Source organism: Condylura cristata, unplaced genomic scaffold, assembly GCF_000260355.1.
Source record: "Condylura cristata isolate star-nosed mole 26May11 unplaced genomic scaffold, ConCri1.0 scaffold00010, whole genome shotgun sequence".
In the NCBI taxonomy this organism is placed as follows: Eukaryota; Metazoa; Chordata; class Mammalia; order Eulipotyphla; family Talpidae; genus Condylura; species Condylura cristata.
Window position 1 is genome coordinate 37,634,758 of NW_004567111.1, and position 18,544 is coordinate 37,653,301.

Consider the following 18,544-nt stretch of genomic DNA (forward strand, 5'->3'; position numbering starts at 1 on the left):
TACTGGGAAAAGCAATTTCTGGCCTTAACATGGAATGACTTTTTTAAAGTTTGGTTCATTTTATACCAGAGAAAAGTGATAAGCTAGTATTTTTCTCAGTTTTGGTTATTAAGATTCTTGTGTGTTGGTACTCAGAGAATCTCTTAAAATAAGTGTCTTAATTCTTGGTCAGTAGATGGAGGGGGCTAGTATTCTCCCAAATATATGCAAAAATGTACACATTTTTTCAGGAGCCAGACCCATAGTCTGTGTCCGATTCTCATGGAGGGCCTGAGAACCCTAAAGAAAACCACTGATCTAGAATGAAATAATGTTATTATTTAGGGACTAAATTACCCTGGCAAGCACAGGTTTCTCGAAAGCAGTGTTGCATATTATTCCCATCTCGTACTCATACTTGTACTCTACAGCATTATTGAAATTTCAAAAATTTTGTTAGGTTAATTTGAAAAAAAGAAATGTTATCCAAGAACCACCATATTTTACTCAGATTTTGACAGGCCTCATGTCATTTATGGTGGACATGGGAAACAAAGAGTCAGTCTTGAGAAAGTGTGGGGATGCCTTCACCACACTGAAGGTCGCCAGAGCTACAGCTATCCTTGCCTACAGGAGGGGCAGGAAGTGGTCGGGATGGGTTCCTGTCCTACCATTTACCTCAGTGGAGTCTGAGGAAATTACATCATTTGAGGGAGTTGGACTAAATTATATTTGTGATACCTTCTAGCCTGATTCTGTCCCTCTCCTATTTTTTCCCTCCTTCTGTCTCCTCTCACATTTGAACTTTTAAGTTGGAAATCCTATTGCCTAGAGAAAAAAGTCATCAAAGCCCTGATCTGATCATGTAAATAACTGTCCCCTTTGGTTCATAGAACATAAATGAGTATATACAAATGGACTTCAGTATACCCTTATTAATTTGATTTTAGTCTGAGAAATACCAAAAGAGTAAAAGAATCCAATATAACATAATGATTAGTGATTCAGGAATGGCTTCCTGGTTTGATGGAAAGAGCATTGGATTTGGAATAAGGGGGTAACAATTTAAGACCCAGCTCTACTTTTAGCCAAATAGTTGTGGACAAGGTACTTAAATACATTTAATGTTTAATACATTATTTATTCAATATTCAATATACTTAACATATGACATCATATAAAATTTATCAATATATTCAAATTAAATGTTTATAATATCATAAAATTATATGTAAGTGTTTTAAAAGGACTCCATACCTAGTTTACAGAGTTCTTATTAATGTTTATGGAAGGTGCATTGTCAACTACAGAGTATTTTACTAATATTATTTGCATTATTATTAAACAAAATCTTGAGCCCCGCAAAAAAGAAGAAACCTTATTCCAGTTAACCAGCTCTTTGATAAATGCATTTAAATGGCCTGTCATTTTTTGATGGCCCCCACAGCCTTTTTTGACATGTCTTACCATGAAATGTATCACTCTATCACATCCTCTTTGCTTTTAACACTACTCCTTTATTCCTAAATTACCATCTGCTTCCTGACCTTTAGAATTTCATTTTTGATATATTCTGAGTGGATCTGAAGTATTTTCTTGTTTTTTTCCAGTTTCCTTCCATTCTGTGTTCTTCTTAAAAACCTGCACTCTAGAAGCAAAATTATTGATTAGAGAAACTATCTGTAGAACTAGTCGTTTTCTCTCATTCATCAGTGTGTGACTCGCATGTGCAATCAAAGAGGTAGAATTACTCATCAGGGGCAAATAAGCCCTTTAAAAGGCCAACCTCTGATAACTAATGTAAAGTCAGAACACAAGTAGGCATTTACAGAAGGGTTTCATACAATTTAAGTTAAGGAAAAGTTCCCCCCACTAATGCGAAATGTTCAAGGAAGCCTATTATTTCACCTCTGGTGGTCTTTGATCTTTTGCCTTGAATGTGTTATATCTACTTTTTGTTCATGCTTTCTTATATTTAAAATAGAAGCAAATACAGCATTTCCTTCAAAAATACAAACCATTAGAAAGTTTATCTAATTGCTCCCTTTGAAACACTGAACTGCCAAGATCACTTGGAACTCTTAATACCTTGTTCTCTACATTTCCCCATTTACCAGTGCTCTGTTAGCGTTACAGTTCTTTCAGAAGTGTCATTGAAAATCAGTGCTGCTAATAAGAAGCATCCTAATTACTTTGTGCTTTATACATCCAATTTTTAGGTCAGGATTTAGGGAAGTCTACTTTTACTTAGGTGACTCTTCTGAACCAGCAGTCTCAAATCATGTCAATTCAGTGAATCATTGTTAAAACTCAGAATATGTAATTGAACAATTTGCATGGCTTTATTAAACCCAGTTCAAGTCAACAGGACAATCTAGGCAAAGATTTGTGTGCCTTTGTTTTTTGAAGCAATTTGGTGCCCATATTTCAAGTTTCCTAGCTGTGTGCTGAATAGACAGTTGCTTACTTGCTGTATTGAAAAGCCAATACAGCAGTTAGTAATGTTAACCTAATCCTCAGAGTTTGTTTCCAGACAGGCCTAAGGAAAGGCTTGAATAGAAAAAAAAAAAAAAATTGCCATCAGTAGATGTAAGAAGACACTTTTTTTTTTTTTTTTAAAGATTTATTTATTTGTACATACAGAACTGGGGTACAGGCCAGAGGCTCAGGGGTGGTGAGAAGCTTCACCAGAGACAGAGTGGGGAGCAGAACAGGTAGATCAACGAAGTACACTGCTGAGGGGAGCAGTGGGCGGGCCAGGAGAGGTCTGCCACGCCATGTGGTCTCCTCCGGGGCAGGCGGGAATTGAACTCATGCGGAAGTGGCTTTTTTTTAGCTTCTCAGTTCAGCGCTTTAACCCGCTGCGCCAACAGGGAGGACCAGAAGACACTTTTTAAAAGGATAAAATGGCTGGATAATTTGAAAAATTATCTGCCAAAAAAATTTTTTTTATTTACATTATATGCTATTATAAATCTGTGAATTGTTAAGATTCTTTAAGTTTGCAGGGAATAGAAATTCAACTCAGACTGGCTTTAACTAAAATAAAATTATTGGTTTAAGTAGCTGAGAAGTGATGGAATGCATCTAGCTTTAGACATGGCCCGATCTTGCTACTAATATTGTTTAGTTAGAACTATTTCTTATCATCTGTCCACCTTTCTCATCATCATTCTATCCTCCTTAATGTTTTGTCTTTATTCTTAGACAGGATCTTGCTCTGTGGTTGCCAAAATGGCTTCCTGAAGCCCCTCACAGATGGTAATCCTTAAGCAAAAAGAGAGTGTCTGTCCAGATTATTTGGTGAAGACCCCAGAAAAAATGTAGTTGACCTAAAAGATTGATGCTTATTCCTTAACCAAGAGGATAGGGTAGGGGTATTCTACCAGCCAACATCTACTGCCTCTCCCCCTTTTGTGACACACTGTCTAGTTCCAATTAGTAACATCTAATCAGGTGGGTTTTTTTTTTTGTTCTCTCAAATTTCAGTATGTTCAGATCAAGGATTTCTATACCCTTTCTAAACTTCCCCACCCCAGAATTTCCATTTCAACAAGTGGCACCACCATTCTCAAGTTGTTGAAATCAAACATCTGTATTCCTGTGTATTCCCGATGACACACCTACATAGGAATGTAGGTTGGTTACATGTGTGTGTGAGAGAGATTGATTCAGGAATTTAAAGGTGAAAATATTCTTACATTATAGATCCAAAGAAGGGAGTTTTTTAGTGGCTTGACCCAGTTGTCCAGACTTCAGTCTGGGAATATCTTGTACCACATTGCCCTTTCCATACTAACACACATGCATGTATCTGTGGACTGGCAAGAAAAATACTTTACTATCAGTAGGAGCCCCTTTTTAATGAAAAAGGGAAAAAAGCTAATTTCTTTCAGAAGGGCTGCTTTTTGTAATTTCTGTATTATTAAGAATCATCATAATTAATCCAAACCAGATACATAAAGAATGGAATTTAAGCTATTTCTTAGCTTATTCAGTTCCTAATCCAAAGTAACAACAGGAATATTTTGCTTTTTTTTTTTTTTTTAACCCCGACCACCTTTAACCATACCTTATGTCCCCTTGTCTCTTCCCCTCCCCACCTATCTTCAGGCCCCTCAGGATGTTTACTGATGTCCACTAATACTTAAAAGTGTTTTATGTTGTTGAATGTTAGTTATATAGATTCCAGTATTTGTTTTCATCATTAACTTTCCTTGTTGTGTACCTTCCCCCCCCCTGCCCAATTTCCCTCGATTTTGTTGAAAATGACTGCATTTCATCTTTTCTGTAGTTATCTAATATTCCATAGTATGTATGAACTGCATCCTTTTGGTCCATTTGTCTATTGAAGGCCATTTAGGCTGCTTCCATGTACTAGCTTTTATAAATATCACTGCTGTGAATATTGTAGAGCATACAAATTTTGTCAGTGGTTGCATATTCTGTAGATTTATGCCCAAGTGTGGGATAGTTGGATCATATGGTATTTATGTTTTTAATTTTTTAAGCTAAATCCAGGTTGCTTTCCAGATCACATTCTCATTAGCACTGTTACAGGATTCCATTTTCTGCATCCTCTCCAGCAGTTGATGTTGGGGTCTTTTTGATATGTGCCATTCTCATGAGTATGAGGTAATAGCTCACTGTAATTTAATCTCCATCTCTTATTAGGAGTGACAACGAGCTTTCGCTTCATGTCTTTTTGCCTTCCTGGATATCCCCTTTAGTGAGCTGTGTCTTTATATCTGTGGCCCATTTGTTTATTGGGTTATTTGGCTCTTTATTGTTGAATGGTATCAGATTTTTACATCTATTGGATATTAACCCCTTGTCAATTATATACTGTGTAAAAATAACTTCACAGTCAGTAGGATTTGTGTTTAAATATCTTCTATTTTCTTTTTCTATAGAGAAACTTTTTAAATTGAAGTAATTCCAGTAGCTTATTGCTGTCATTGTGAAATGTTATCATCAAATTTTCCTATGTATTTTATTTTTGCAGGTCTTACATCTAAATCTTTAATTCATTTGGACCTTATTATGTATATTGTATTAGAGAGTTTTACATGTAGCATTCCAATTTTCCCAACACCATTTATTTAAAAAAAAAAAAAACTACATTTTTCTTATTGTATGGTCATGGATGGTTTACCATAGATTAGGTGCAGGTTTATGTATAGGTTTATTTCTGGACCTAGAACTCTGTTCCATTGGTCCCATGACTTTTTTTGTGTCAGTTGCATGTTGTTGTGTTTTTTTTTTTAAGATTTTATTAATTTATTCATACAGAACTGGGGTACAGGTCAGAGGTTCAAGGGTGATGAGAGGATTCACCAGAGACAGAGTGGGGAGCAGAACAGGCAGATCGAGGAAGTACACTGCTGAGGGGAGCAGCGGGCTGGTCAGGAGAGGTCTGCCACTCCACGTGGATCACCTCCCGGGTCGGGGATCAAACTCACACTGAGGTGGCTGCAGCCAGCTTGCAGTGCTGTGTCCTAACCTGTTGCACCACCAGGGAGGGCCCACATGTTGTTTTTAATAAAGTTACTTTCTGATAAAGTTTGAAGTCAAATAATATGGTACTTCCATTTTTCTCCTTTTTTTCTTGATTGTTTTTGCAATTCAGGACTTTTAGTAGTTATACATAATTTTCAGTGTTTTTGTTCAATTTCTTTGGAAAATATTGCTAGGATTTTGTTCGGGCTTGCATTAAATTTATGTATCATTTTAGGCAATGTAGTCCTTTTGATTACATTGATTCTCCTCATTCACAATACGTTTTCCTTTTCCTTAGGTCACTGTTTAAGTCCTTTAATAACATCTGTAATTCCCATTGGATAGATCTTTTACCTCCTTTGTTATATTGATTCCAGGATATTTACTTTTTTTTAAAGTATTTATAAATGGAGCAATTTTCTTAATTTCTTTTGCTTCTTGTTCATTATTTGTATATAAAATGCTATGGACTTTTGTGTATTTATTGATTTTGTGTCCTGCAACTTTGGTGTCCTCATTTGTTGAAAAGATGTATGCTTAATATTTATAGCTCATTTTCAAATTTACGTACTTACTTTTCCTTTTTCCCCCTGAATCTTTGTTATTTTCTTTTTGTTCATGTATTCCCTTTCAGTTTTCTTTTCATTTTCCCTACATAGAGAATTTTATTTTTGAATAGTACGACTATAATTAAAAAGATTAATTTCCCAACAGAGCATATTAATTAGATACCCTTTTTGAGAGATCTATTTAAAAAAAATAGTTATTTGCTAATTTATAAAGAGGAACCTTAATTTAAAGTTTAGAATATTAAATTTGTACTAGAATAAATTATTAACTATGTTGAATATAAATGATGAAATTTAACCACAATTATGAAATTTTAATACTTTCTTTAAAAAGGTTCTAGTAACTGAAAAATCTACTACCAGTTTTATTGTGGGGTAGTAACATTTTTTCTTTTAATTTATTATATAATCTGATTCCGTATTCTTTTTTACCCTATTTCTAAATGAGGTAAAATTTGGGGTGGACATACCAATTGTATGTTACATATCTAATGCAGGCAACCAGTAGACAAAATTAGGCAGTTTTCATAAAATTTACATATAATTTTTAATTAGGCAGTAAGTTACAAATTTTTTTAATCTGAAAAATGCTATTACCCTTAATATCTCCTTCTCAACCCTTACAGACTTACTTGATTTTAAAGAGAGATAAAGTAAGTTTCTAAGCTTATTAACTGCCTTCTGATTTCTTTATTTAGTACCTGAAGATACTAGGAGGCTTTTTAGGCTTTCCATCCTTATAGAAATTGTCTCAGGAAAGAAATATTTTTCTTTGCCCTGATCTCTGCATTAGAGAAAACATTACTCTGTGGATTGGGGTGAGTGTTCGAAGCCTCTTATTTCTCTCAGCAGGGGAATTGAGATATTATACCACAGAACAGCCTGTTGGCAGAAGACATTGTAATACCAGCCTGAAGGGCCCTCTTCAGTTCAGTTCAGTTCAGCTCAGCGTTATAGTGCCATTCCTTCTTTCTAGAATGTCCCAAGACGGATAATTCTAATTCCATTGTATTTTCCAGTACATATGGTCTGATATATAGGGTTTAGGCCACTGCTAATTGGAAATGTTACTTTACTTGTGATAATTAATAATAAAAAAATTGTGTCCTCTCAATTTGTTTTATGCACTAAAGAATTCTCCCCCATCCAATTTAAAGCCTTTATTTTCAGTTCAAATTATACATTTTTAAAAGTATGTAGTTCAGTGGATTTTAATGTCTTCAGAGTTATATAACGATTGTTGCCATTTTAGAACATTCTCTTCATCTCATAAAGAAACTCCATACCCTTTAGTGATCATTCTTCTTTTCCCTGATCACTTCTAACCTAGGCAACCACTTATCTTCTACTTTGAGTCTCTATAAATTTGCCAGTTCTGAACATTTCCTACGATAGCATCATAGACTACTGGCTTCTTTCATTTAGGCATATTTTCAAGTCTCATCCCTATTGTGATATATACCAGAAATTCCATTTCTTTTTATATCCAAGTAGAACAACAAGGGCATAGACCACATTTTGTTTATCAATTTGTCCACGAGTGGCCATTTGAATTGTTTTCACTTTTTAGCTATTATGAATAAAGCTGTTATGAATATTGTGTACAGGTTTGTGTGTGAACATGTTCGTATTCTTTTGGAAATTGAATTGCCGGGTCCCTTGGCAACTGGAGGAATGACCAGGGTATCATCAATTCTTTTTTTATTCCTTAGCAAACACTGCTATTGCTGTAATGCAAAATTCTCTCTCTTTTATAAATATTTTAAGGGCAAATAATGCTTTACCATCAAGAATACTGATTTACTGAAAATTCGTTATTGATAAAATATACACCTACAGAATCTCTTTGCTTGCCATTTAATTTATAGCAGTAATATTAAGTAGCCAATAACTGTGCCAGTTGATATCTTCTTATATTTTGTACATTCAAAACCCTGCCCCCCCACAACAAATGTTCTAATAGATAGTTGCCATGGTTTTCAAGGCAAAAATTCATGTGATTTTTAAAAGGAATTTTTAAATTTTATTTATTAAATTTTAAATACTTAATTGCAGTTTCCTAGTTAAGCCTTTAAAAATTCATTGCATGTGTATAGTTTTTCCCAATTGGAGATCACCCCATATATCCCAGCTTTGGTATACCTTACAATTTTCCAAGGTTATGTTATGCTTAGCATACAAAGAAAGCAAACTCACATATATGGCATTTGTCAGTGCCAGACAGATAAAATGAGATGATTTACCAGCACACAAATGCTAATGTAGTAATAAATTGCTTTTTCAGAAGTTGGGTTAAATATTTGTGCCTTCACCATTTTATTATCTACTTTCCTATCTATATAATACTTAGTTCCACAAAGGCAAGAATGTAGCCAGTAGAGCAGAGTTTAGTAGGAAAGAGGAGGAATTGAAACCAGAAGAAGAAAAGAATGCTGAGAATGGCCTATGTTCTAGACAATTCCCCAGCATCTCCTTCCTTCTCCTGTTCACAGTTTTCTGTCTAAAGAAGGGAAACATCTGTTGCCTTTGTTCACAGCTCATGCTTAATGTGTAGTTTGTATATTTTTTAAGTGACAGGCTTTTGTGCTTTGGAGTCTCTAATATCTTTTCCTGTAATTCCTTTCTTCTATTGGCCTTGCTTAAAGGAGTCACAATCACATAAAAACACACAAAGTGATACTTTGAATTGTCAGAGAATGGATAATGCCTTCTTACCAGTCATTCACTTTATAAAGAGGATATGGTGATTTCCCTAGGTAACGGTATTAGCCAGTGCCATCTTTGATTTAGATTTGTATGTTATGTATTCAGCCCAACATTTGGGGGGGTGGGGGGGTTTTGTACCTAGAAGCCTAGTTGGGTCATATTAATAGCTTACCCGAGGTATTATTTCTTAGTAATCAACTTTCAATCAAAAATACTTGTTTTTGATCAACCTCTAGGAATTTAGATATAGTTGATTTATTATGTGTGTATGTAATGTTTTATCGCTGAATTTTGTAAGAAAATGAAGTGCAGATAAATTATTCATTTTGTTAACAGAGCAGCAAAAGTAAAAGGCGATATGAGAAATGATAGGGAGTGGAGGGAAGGGAGGAGGAGAAAAAAAAGACCAAACCAGTTGGCTGCTGTGCCTCGTGACTCTTTTTGTCTTGGTCTTGGGACTCTGCTCTGTGCCTTTCTGACTTAGACCACAAACAACAGTTTTATCTTGACCCACAAATGGAAACTATGCCCTAATCACTTGACCTCTCTGGTCATGTATATGCTTTGTTTTTTCCTTCCAAGGAAACTGTAATGATCTGCCTCTTTTTACCCCCACAATCAGATTTGCTGTAAATATTCTCCCACACATTTTTTGATGAGCAATTAATTGGACCTAAGCTAATTTATTCAGATCTTATTTTGCAACACTGCACAAAGTCTGTAATGAGAAATCTTTCCAATTCTGTGTAACATAAAGGAAATCTACTCAGTTCTGGAGTTCTTTGTCTAAAATATAGGTAGTCAGGCAAAGAATTAAATTGAAAAGTCATTCACTGTTTAGAATAAATAGAGGAGAATTTGTTTCTCTTGGTCTCTACACAGAATTGCTATTCAATTCAAATGATCAAATATTCATCTTCAAAAACCTAACCTCTTGACTCAGGCTAGATTAGTTAGTTACCCCTTCAGAGTATTCCAGTAATATCCCGTATAATATATGTATTATTATGCTGCTTTATTTCATAATAGCCTGCTTGCATGCCTCTGTCTCTCCACACATACAGACCCCCTAGTCTTAAACTATGAGTTCTGTGAGGATAAAGACTGTGTGCCACTCTACCTGCCACATTGTGGAGTGCTAGAATAAATATTTAAGTAAATATATTTTCTTCAAGGAAAATTAAATTAGCAGTTAACCTCCAATCCTGTTAGAACTTTGAAAATTTCCTCCTTAATTGTTATCATAATGTTTTAGAATTATAATACAGATTTTTAGCAGTAAGACTCATTCAAATTCAGAGGTATAATATAATCAGGAAACATATTTCTCAAATTGGGTCATTTATTGCCCTATAAGCCTAGTTAGAGTCTGAGTTCTAAAAATGAAAAGAACTAGAGTTACCACAGTCCTATGGGCCTCAAGCTCAGCCCTAATCTGCCCAATCCTCTTAGCTCCCTTTTTAACATTTAAGCAACCCTGTTCATTCAACACTAGTGCACTGAGCTGCTGTGCTGTGCAGGCACAGTAACAGGAACACCTAGTTTGATAGAAGAGATAGATGTGTAAATAAAGGATTACAGTGTAAAAGACTGTGTGAAATGTAAATCTAAGAGGTGGGGATGTTAGGGAAAGTCTTCTGAAAAAGTGACATTTGAGCCTGGTCTTAAAGGATGAAGAGTTTCGATTTGAGGGCAGGAGATAAACATACATGGAAAGGGGTCAACAGATGCAGTATGTGTACAGACAGAAATAGCAAAGCATGTAAGTACAAAAGATGAGATCAAAGGCAAATGCAGAACTGAATGGAGGCTGCAAAGAAGTTTGAATCAAACCTAGAAGCCAAAGGGGAAGAAGTCATTTTTAAATTTTAGACAGAAATAACATAATCCTACTGTTTCCGACCTAATGTCTTTCTTTTGTGGAGTTGCTGACTTTATTTCTCCCTGTCATTACTACTTTCCCTGCTAATGCTTTATACCTGGGTAATGCATTTGGTTAAATGAGTAAAATGGTCTTCGGTTGCAGTTTGGAATATCCTAAAGCTCCAGGAAGTTTGCCCCTACTCCCACCCCCACCCCCAAAAAATTATGTGCCATAGCTGGACACTGCAACTCTAATCCCATATTGTTACCTGACCAATTAACAGTGTGACCATCTTGGTGCTTTCTTATTATTAAAAAGGAAAATGAAATGACATCATCATAAAAGATAAAATACTCCATGGCTACATTATACTCATTTAACAAAATGAGGATGGGCTAGACACATGAATGCAACTGAATCTGCACACTCTGAGTACTTTTTGCCTTTACCCCATTAGGGGCTTCAGGTTCTATATCTAGATGACTAATTGGCCCACTAAGACCTGAGGTCAAGAGAGCTTCTGTGATGCCACCACAGTGTACCTAGGATTGCGCTTGTCATTTTTGACCCATTGCAATGTACCCACAGTATATGATTGTGCACACAGTAAGCCATTCTTTGGAATTTTACAAAGATGTCATTCCTGGCATCAAACTGAAAATCAAATGTACCCAATCCATCATTTCTCATTTACAAATCCTTTTAGGTTGGAAAGTAGTTCATGGACCGCATCCCACTTTTTAAAAATGTGACTTGAAGTAGTAGCTGGCAGACATGCATACAACCTGGATGTCTCAAGCCTTGATGCTTATTCATCCACGCGGATCCTTTCGTGAAGCCCGCTGGAAAAGAAAGGTGTGGGAGGCAGGCAAGCCACCTCCTGGGGAAACCCAGGGCTCACTTGAGTCATTGCTGCCACCTGCTGGGCCTGACTGAGGAATGGGACAGCCACTCCAGCCAGCCCTCCAGAACCGTAGTAAGAACCTGTGTGTGGTTCCCATGTCTAGGTGACAGGCTGTCCTGTAACTGAAGGCTTTAAACGGTAGAACCTTTTTTTCAGTGTAAGGTGGCATTGGTTACCGCACAGTCTCCAGCCGTGGTGAGGCACAAAAACTAAGCAATAGACTGAGGGCTGGAGGATCCTGGAGTGTAAAGAACTGAGAATCCTTAAGCAGATGCTATATATTAAGTCAGAGCCCCCAGGCGCTTGTGAAAATCCAGATTCCCATCCCCAGAGATTTTGTCTTGCTGAATCTAAGGTGGTACTTATTTAACAGGCTCCCTTTCAGGTTCTGATAGTACCACCACACTCAAGAAGGCTTCTGCCTTAACTACTACATAGTTAAGAGCTTCTTAATCTTTTTTCTAATTAATGGTGTGTTTTCAATGAATTTAAAGAATGGTACATCTTCTGTCAATGGGATGACTTCACTCATTCTTTGAAAACTATACACAAAGATTATCATTAGAGTAGTTTTTCTAAATCATGTGATTTTTTTTTTCTTCCAAAAAAGAAAGAAAGTACTGTAATTCATATTGGTCAACTTAAAGTGGAATGCTTTTTTTTTAGCCTTGGGTACTGGCAAGCAAAGGTGAGGTTTAGTAATTGTTTGTTTTATAAAAATTTATTTATTTGGCCCTCCCTGGTGGCGCAGCAGGCTAAAGCACAGCACTAAGAAGCTTAAGCCACTTCCGCATGAGTTCAATTCCCGCCTGCCCCAGAGGAGATCCACATGGCGTGGCAGACTTCTCGTGACCCGCCCGCTGCTCCCCTTAGCAGTGTACTTCGTCGAACTGCCTGTTCTGCACCCCACTCTGTCTCTGGTGAATCCCCTCACCCTCCACATCTCTGGCCTGTACCCCAGTTCTGTACGAATAAATAAATAAATAAATAAATAAAATTTTTTGAGATGTATTTATTTGAGGATTTTTGCATACAGAACTGGGGTACAGGCCAGAGGTGCAGGGGCGGTGAGAGGATTCACCAAAGACAGAGTAGGGAGCAGAACAGGCAGACTGACAAAGTACACTGCTGAGGGGAGCAGCGGGCAGGTCAGAAAAGGTCTGCTGAGCCATCTGGGTCACCTCCCGGACGGGGATCGAACTCACACTGAAGTGGCTTTAGCTTCTTAGTGCTATGCTTTAACCTGTTGTGCCACCAGGGAGGGACTTGTTTTTTGTTTTGTTTTGTTTAAGATTTATTTTATTTATTTATTTATTTATACATACAAGAGGGGTATTGGCCAATGGTACAAGGGGCAAGAGGATTCACCAAAGATAGAGCGGGGAGCAGAGCAAGCAGATAGACTGAAATAAACTGCTGAGGAAAATAGCAGGCAAGACAGGCGAGGTCTGTCAGGCCATGTGGGTCACCTCCCCAGCCTGGGGTCAAACTCATGTTGCAGTGGCTGTTGATAGCTTGATAGTGCTGGGACATAACTCCTTTCAACCACCAGGGAGGGCCCAGTATTAGTTTTTGCAGCTGTCATTTGCATGAATATAGTAATCATTTGATAAATAATGTCTAATAAAACTCTCAGGGATCTAAAGTACGAAAATACAAAGTTCTTTCCTCCTCTGTTAATCCTTTTTTTCTTTTGGAGGAGCCAAACACAAGAACTGTAGCACATCCTATCATTTCTTATCCCTTATCTGGTTAAGCAAGCCAGCCCAAGATGCAAATGATAGAAAGCCCAAACAATAATTTCTGTGTATGCTGGGAAACTAAGTGCTCTGACAACTCTTACCTTAGAACAGAGAATTCTAGAAACCTGTTGTCAACTTGCTTCATAGAATATTACTGCCCCAAATATGTGTCTTTTTTTTTTTTTTTTTGGTATGCTACTGCTTCTGAAATGACTGATTCCCATCCAGAAAAACCCTATCTGTGAACTGAGTGAGACTATAGGCCTCACGGGTATGTTACACTTGGCATATGGTAACATCTTAGTAAACACTGGACTCCAGTAATTTATTGTGTATGTTCACCTTGACTTGTTTAAGCTTCCAAGTTGCTGATATTCAGTCTGGTTATTTAACACAGCTGTCTTAATGTTCCATATATAGGACCAAGAGCCAGTTCCTTGAACTTCTCATAGAGGGATCTTGTTTAGCTTTCAAGATAATGATTTTTATGACTTGTAAATGTACTTTAGCTATCATTTTATTTAAAATTAGCTTCCTGGCCCTCCTTGGTGGCGCAGCGGGTTAAAATACAGCACTAGGAAGCTAAAGCCATTTCCGCATGAGTTCGATCCCCACCTGCCCCAGAGGTGACCACATGGCGTGGCAGACCTCTCCTGACCCGCCCGCTGCTCCCCTCAGCAGTGTACTTAGTCTATCTGCCTGTTTTGCTCCCCACTCTGTCTCTGGTGAAGCCTCTCACCACCCCTGAGCCTCTAGCCTGCACCCCAGTTCTGTATGCACAAATAAATAAATCTTTAAAAAATAAAGTTAGTTTCCTGCCTTCATGATCGCATAGATTTGTTGTTGTTGTTGTTTTTTCTTTTTTAGACCTACTTGAAGGAAATCTTGAATGAAATTGGTACTCAGAATGTAAAAGGGATCCACAAAAACACATGGGAACTCAAGCCAGAGTACAGACATTATCAAGTAGAAGAAAAGAATGACTAAGGAGGCTAAGCAGCTTGCTGACAGAACAACTGAAGAACGATGTACTAAGCAAACAGCACTGATACTTGAATTCTTGAGCACCATCTGTTATGGGGTAAAATGACTGGTACTTTCATTTATCTGGCTAAATTGTTTAAATCAGTAATTCTTGTAAAGTTACTTAATGTTTTTGGAGGAGAAAAAAAAGCATTTATTATAGACTTAGCCTGTATTAAAACAGATTATTCATAATAGAGTTAGGGTTGGGGGATTAGGAGGTGTTTTCTTTTTTAAGTACTAATTTTTAAAATGTAAAATTAGGGAATATTTTCCAAATGAAGTCTCCTTGTTTTATCTATGAGGAGTTGAGGTAATATAGATCCAAAGTAGGTGACATAGCAAGAAAAGTAGTCAATTAAGAAACTTTTACAAGGAATAAAAAGCCAAAATTCCTTACTCTGAAACTGTCAAAGAACAAAGCTGTCTGTCTTTATTTTTTTTTACAGGTAATCATGTTTCACATTCACATACATGAGTGAAAGGAGAGCATTTGTGTTTGTACTAAGATGGCAGTTTTTCTTGTTAGCTTATTTTACCCTAATGATGATGACATGAGAGATGGGGAGGAAAAAATCATGGTTAGCAGTGTTTGCTTTTAAAGTAATTAGAAATGAAGTATTTTTCCAGAAATCCAAGATACGTGTTCCCCATCCAGATCTCAAGCTCTTCAGGACTCATTTTGCCTCAGGATTTTATTGCCCACTCAGCAGGCATGTACTGACTGTCACATGACTGCTGAAGCCAACTGAGGGGTGAAGTTGATGTTGTATAAGCAAAAAGGTTGTCAATTACGGGGGGTTGGTTGTTTCTCAAGTCTTTCTTTTTTTAGCTAATTTTAAATAAAAGCAATTATATGTCCATGGTTAATTTTTTCTAGTCCCAAATCTTATTTATTAGGCAGTCCAAAATCATACTCACAAACAGAACCACCAAAAGACTTAGCCAACAAAATACAATGAAAAGTTGCTTTTTACTTGTTCATTTTGTCACCTGCTTCTGTTATGCATCCAACAAAGAAGTAGCATAGCCCAGCATTTTAAGAAAATGTTGTGTAGTTAAAACAAATCAAGGAAATAACTGTCCAGCAAGATAAATATTTTTGTGTTATCTTCAGCAGCAAAACACCAGAAGCCCAAGGTTGCCTGCCACTGCACTAAGAAAATGTTTATATTTGCATTCTCAGATAAAATCATGACTAACGAGAGTGCTCATGTGCCTCACCACACTTGTGTCTTATCCTACCTTGTTCTGGTATATGAACCAAAGGTCATACTCCCATTATCTTCTGCTTCTTGTCTGCTGGAGGGTCAGTGTCAGTAAGTAAACAGGTTCTGGTGTGAAAGACATATGTAGAGCTGAGAATTCCAGATGCCTGCGTGTTCTGGTTCACAGCATCTACCATCCCCAAACTCTGTCTTTTCTGATCTGTAGTCCCGCCCTGAAACACACCTGTGTCACCTCTCCCCTGCCTTTGTTACTGTGGCAACAGGGCCTGTGTCGATGAACTTGGTGGCTGCTAGTGGAGATTTCAGGTTACAACTGTGTCTCATTTGAAATTCATTGTGCTTTAGTACTTCTCTCAACTTGATTTCTTTGGTTTCTCTTGTTATCTTTTTACCTTATCATAAGCATATCTATTTGGGTCTCTTAAACAGTTGTTACCAGTTGAGTAAGATAAACTAACTTAGGTGCTAGACTGGGGTCATTCCTGCTAAGTGGCTAAAGGATGACTATCAGGCATGGGCATGGAGGAGACTCAGCCTTCCATACAAAAGTTTCCTTATCTGTTATTTCAGAGCTCTCTTGCTCTGATAAATATGCTGTTGACAGCCCCAAATCAGCAAGTAGGAATCAGAGCCCTTCTAGGCTCTGCAATTGAGAGGAAGGCTGATAAGGGAGACTGACAGTTTGTCAGTTTGTCACGTTGTATGAGGACAGCAAGGCCATATTTAATAGATGTCATTGTTAACTAGTGCTCACATTTAGAGGATGTTTTAGCTGGCAGAGTAGAATAGGATTGTGTTTGCTGTATTGGAAAGATTTGAAATTACATGTTGCCACAGTAACTTCTAAAGTGATGATTCTTAACAAAGGAAACAGGTTTTACTCTGTTGTGTCATAAGCAGAATTATGGATTTCAGCAGAGTTGCAGTTGTTCTTAATGGTTTGTGAATAAATTTCCTTTGAAGCATGTTTTCATCTCTGTTGGTATACACATCAGTAAAATAGTAAATGCTTATCAGGCTCTTATGTACTTAGCCGTATGTTGAACATTCTAAAATACTATTTCATTAATCAGAAATAGTCCTGAGAGGTAAGTAATGTCCATTTTCTACCTAACATACCATCGTGAGGGTTGATCCCCATTTTGAAAAATTCTCCTCTTGGGGGGAAATAAATACCAAAATGTACTTTTCCAGAACTCCCTCTGCCACCACCACCACCAGCTTAAAAAAATGGCAGAAACCCTGGACAGAGTTGTAAAGGTGAAGTTTGTCTTTGGTATCCCTACTTGTATCCAACCACCAGACTTCCTTACCCACAGAATGAAGAGGTAATGTCAAGGTTCTTTTGCTAAAGCTGTATCCAGGTGAGTGTATAACTTTACAGTGAACCCTGTTAAAAAAAAAAAGAAAAAACCTCAGAATGAGTTAAGGATCCCAGTAGTAAGTGATAAGGAGTCCCATGTGCATGGGTAAGGAGCTAAACAACCTTCATTTGTGTGCACAAGTTCAAAATGATGCAAACAGCCCACTTATTCCCTTATTTGCAGCATACTTTTTCACTTTAAATCTTTCCTGAACACATTTCTTTAAAATAACCCAGTGAAAGTAGCAGTGAAAACCGCCTTAGTGAATTATGTTTTAAAGGTGTAAAGTTACAATCATTCACCCTTCCACTTCTGCAAGCTTTCATCAATAAAGATAAATAGGAATTAGAAGCTAACTGGGGTTAAATGATTCACTTTACTAAGGAAGCCCAATAACTTCTGGCTGTACTGGAAAACCTAGCTAAGATCTGAGGATAGAGTGCCCTCTCCATTTTCTCAGCTAAGGGTGACAGCCTATGATAGTAGGCAGTTGAACTTTCTTACCATTTGCAGGTGAAAAAATCTGGATTTCACATAGGCAGATAACCTAGCAAGTTTACAACATGAAGTATAAGTGTAATGGCCCAAGAACAAAGCAGACACAGGCCAGGAAAAGGGATGAATAGAGCTTTGTCAAAACTATTTGATATACTGTTATGGAATCTTATCAACTGAGTGGAAATAGAAAAAAATGGGCTTTGGAAAAAGCAAAAAATGGGCTTTGGAAAAAGCAAAAGGTTGAATGGTAAGTTACCAAAGGAACAGTGCCTGAAGTCAGCTTACTGCCAGTCTCTCCAGGTCACCAGTCTCTTCCTCCCCTAGGTACACTCCCCAGGACACAGCTGAGACATTAGTGAGCATTCACTCAGCCATATACTCAAAACAGTTTTGTCAAATGTGAATCTCCAAAGAGATAACTGTATAGCATAAAATTGCTGATGGCACTTCAAATAATGAATCTTTCATCAGTGATGCTGAGAGGGAGACTAAAGATTTTATAAAGGAGAAATACTTACAAAATACATGTGAAGGCCTGTATCTAGGCTATATAAGCACCTATCAAAACTCAATAACAAAACTAACAACCCAATTTAAAAATGAGCAATAAATATAAACATACACCTTCTGCTCAACAACATTGGTTATTGGGGAAATGGAAATTAAAACCACAGATGTCACATATCTATCTGATAGCTAAAATTTTAGAAAGCTGAGTACCAAGTGTTAATGAGCACACATAGCAACCAGAACTCTTCCACATTGCTTGTGGAACATTACTCACAGGAATGCAACATTGCACAGGCTTTAAAACAGTTTAGTGGTTTTTGTAATTATGACCCAGCAATTCCACTCCTGAGTATTTGCTCAGAAGAAATAAAAAATAATATTTGTGTAAAATATAACAGTGTTAAAATGAATATAATAAATATTAAATATATAATATTTGATATATAAATATGGATATATGTACATATATGTATGCATGTTTGTATGCATACAAAAGTATATGTTTATATATTAAATATAATAAATATTAAGTATTAAAATGAAAATAATAAAATCTATATACACAAGTGTTTGTAGCAGCTTCAATTGCCATAAACAGAATCGGACCTTCTCTGGTGGCACAGTGGGTTAAAGCACACCACTGCAAAGCTAGCCAAG

The 18,544-nt window shown here is 36.9% G+C and overlaps 1 protein-coding gene across 1 annotated transcript in view; it reads left to right on the plus strand.

Moving 5' to 3' along the window:
• GTF2F2 (general transcription factor IIF, polypeptide 2, 30kDa) overlaps positions 1-16,482 on the plus strand; it is a 126,889-nt gene extending 110,407 nt beyond the window's left edge. The window contains exon 8 of the mRNA XM_004680138.2: positions 14,131-16,482. Coding sequence (XP_004680195.1) covers positions 14,131-14,250 — 120 coding nt within the window. The 3' untranslated portion in view covers positions 14,251-16,482. The remainder of the gene's footprint in view (positions 1-14,130) is intronic.
• The last annotated feature ends 2,062 nt before the right edge of the window (positions 16,483-18,544 follow it).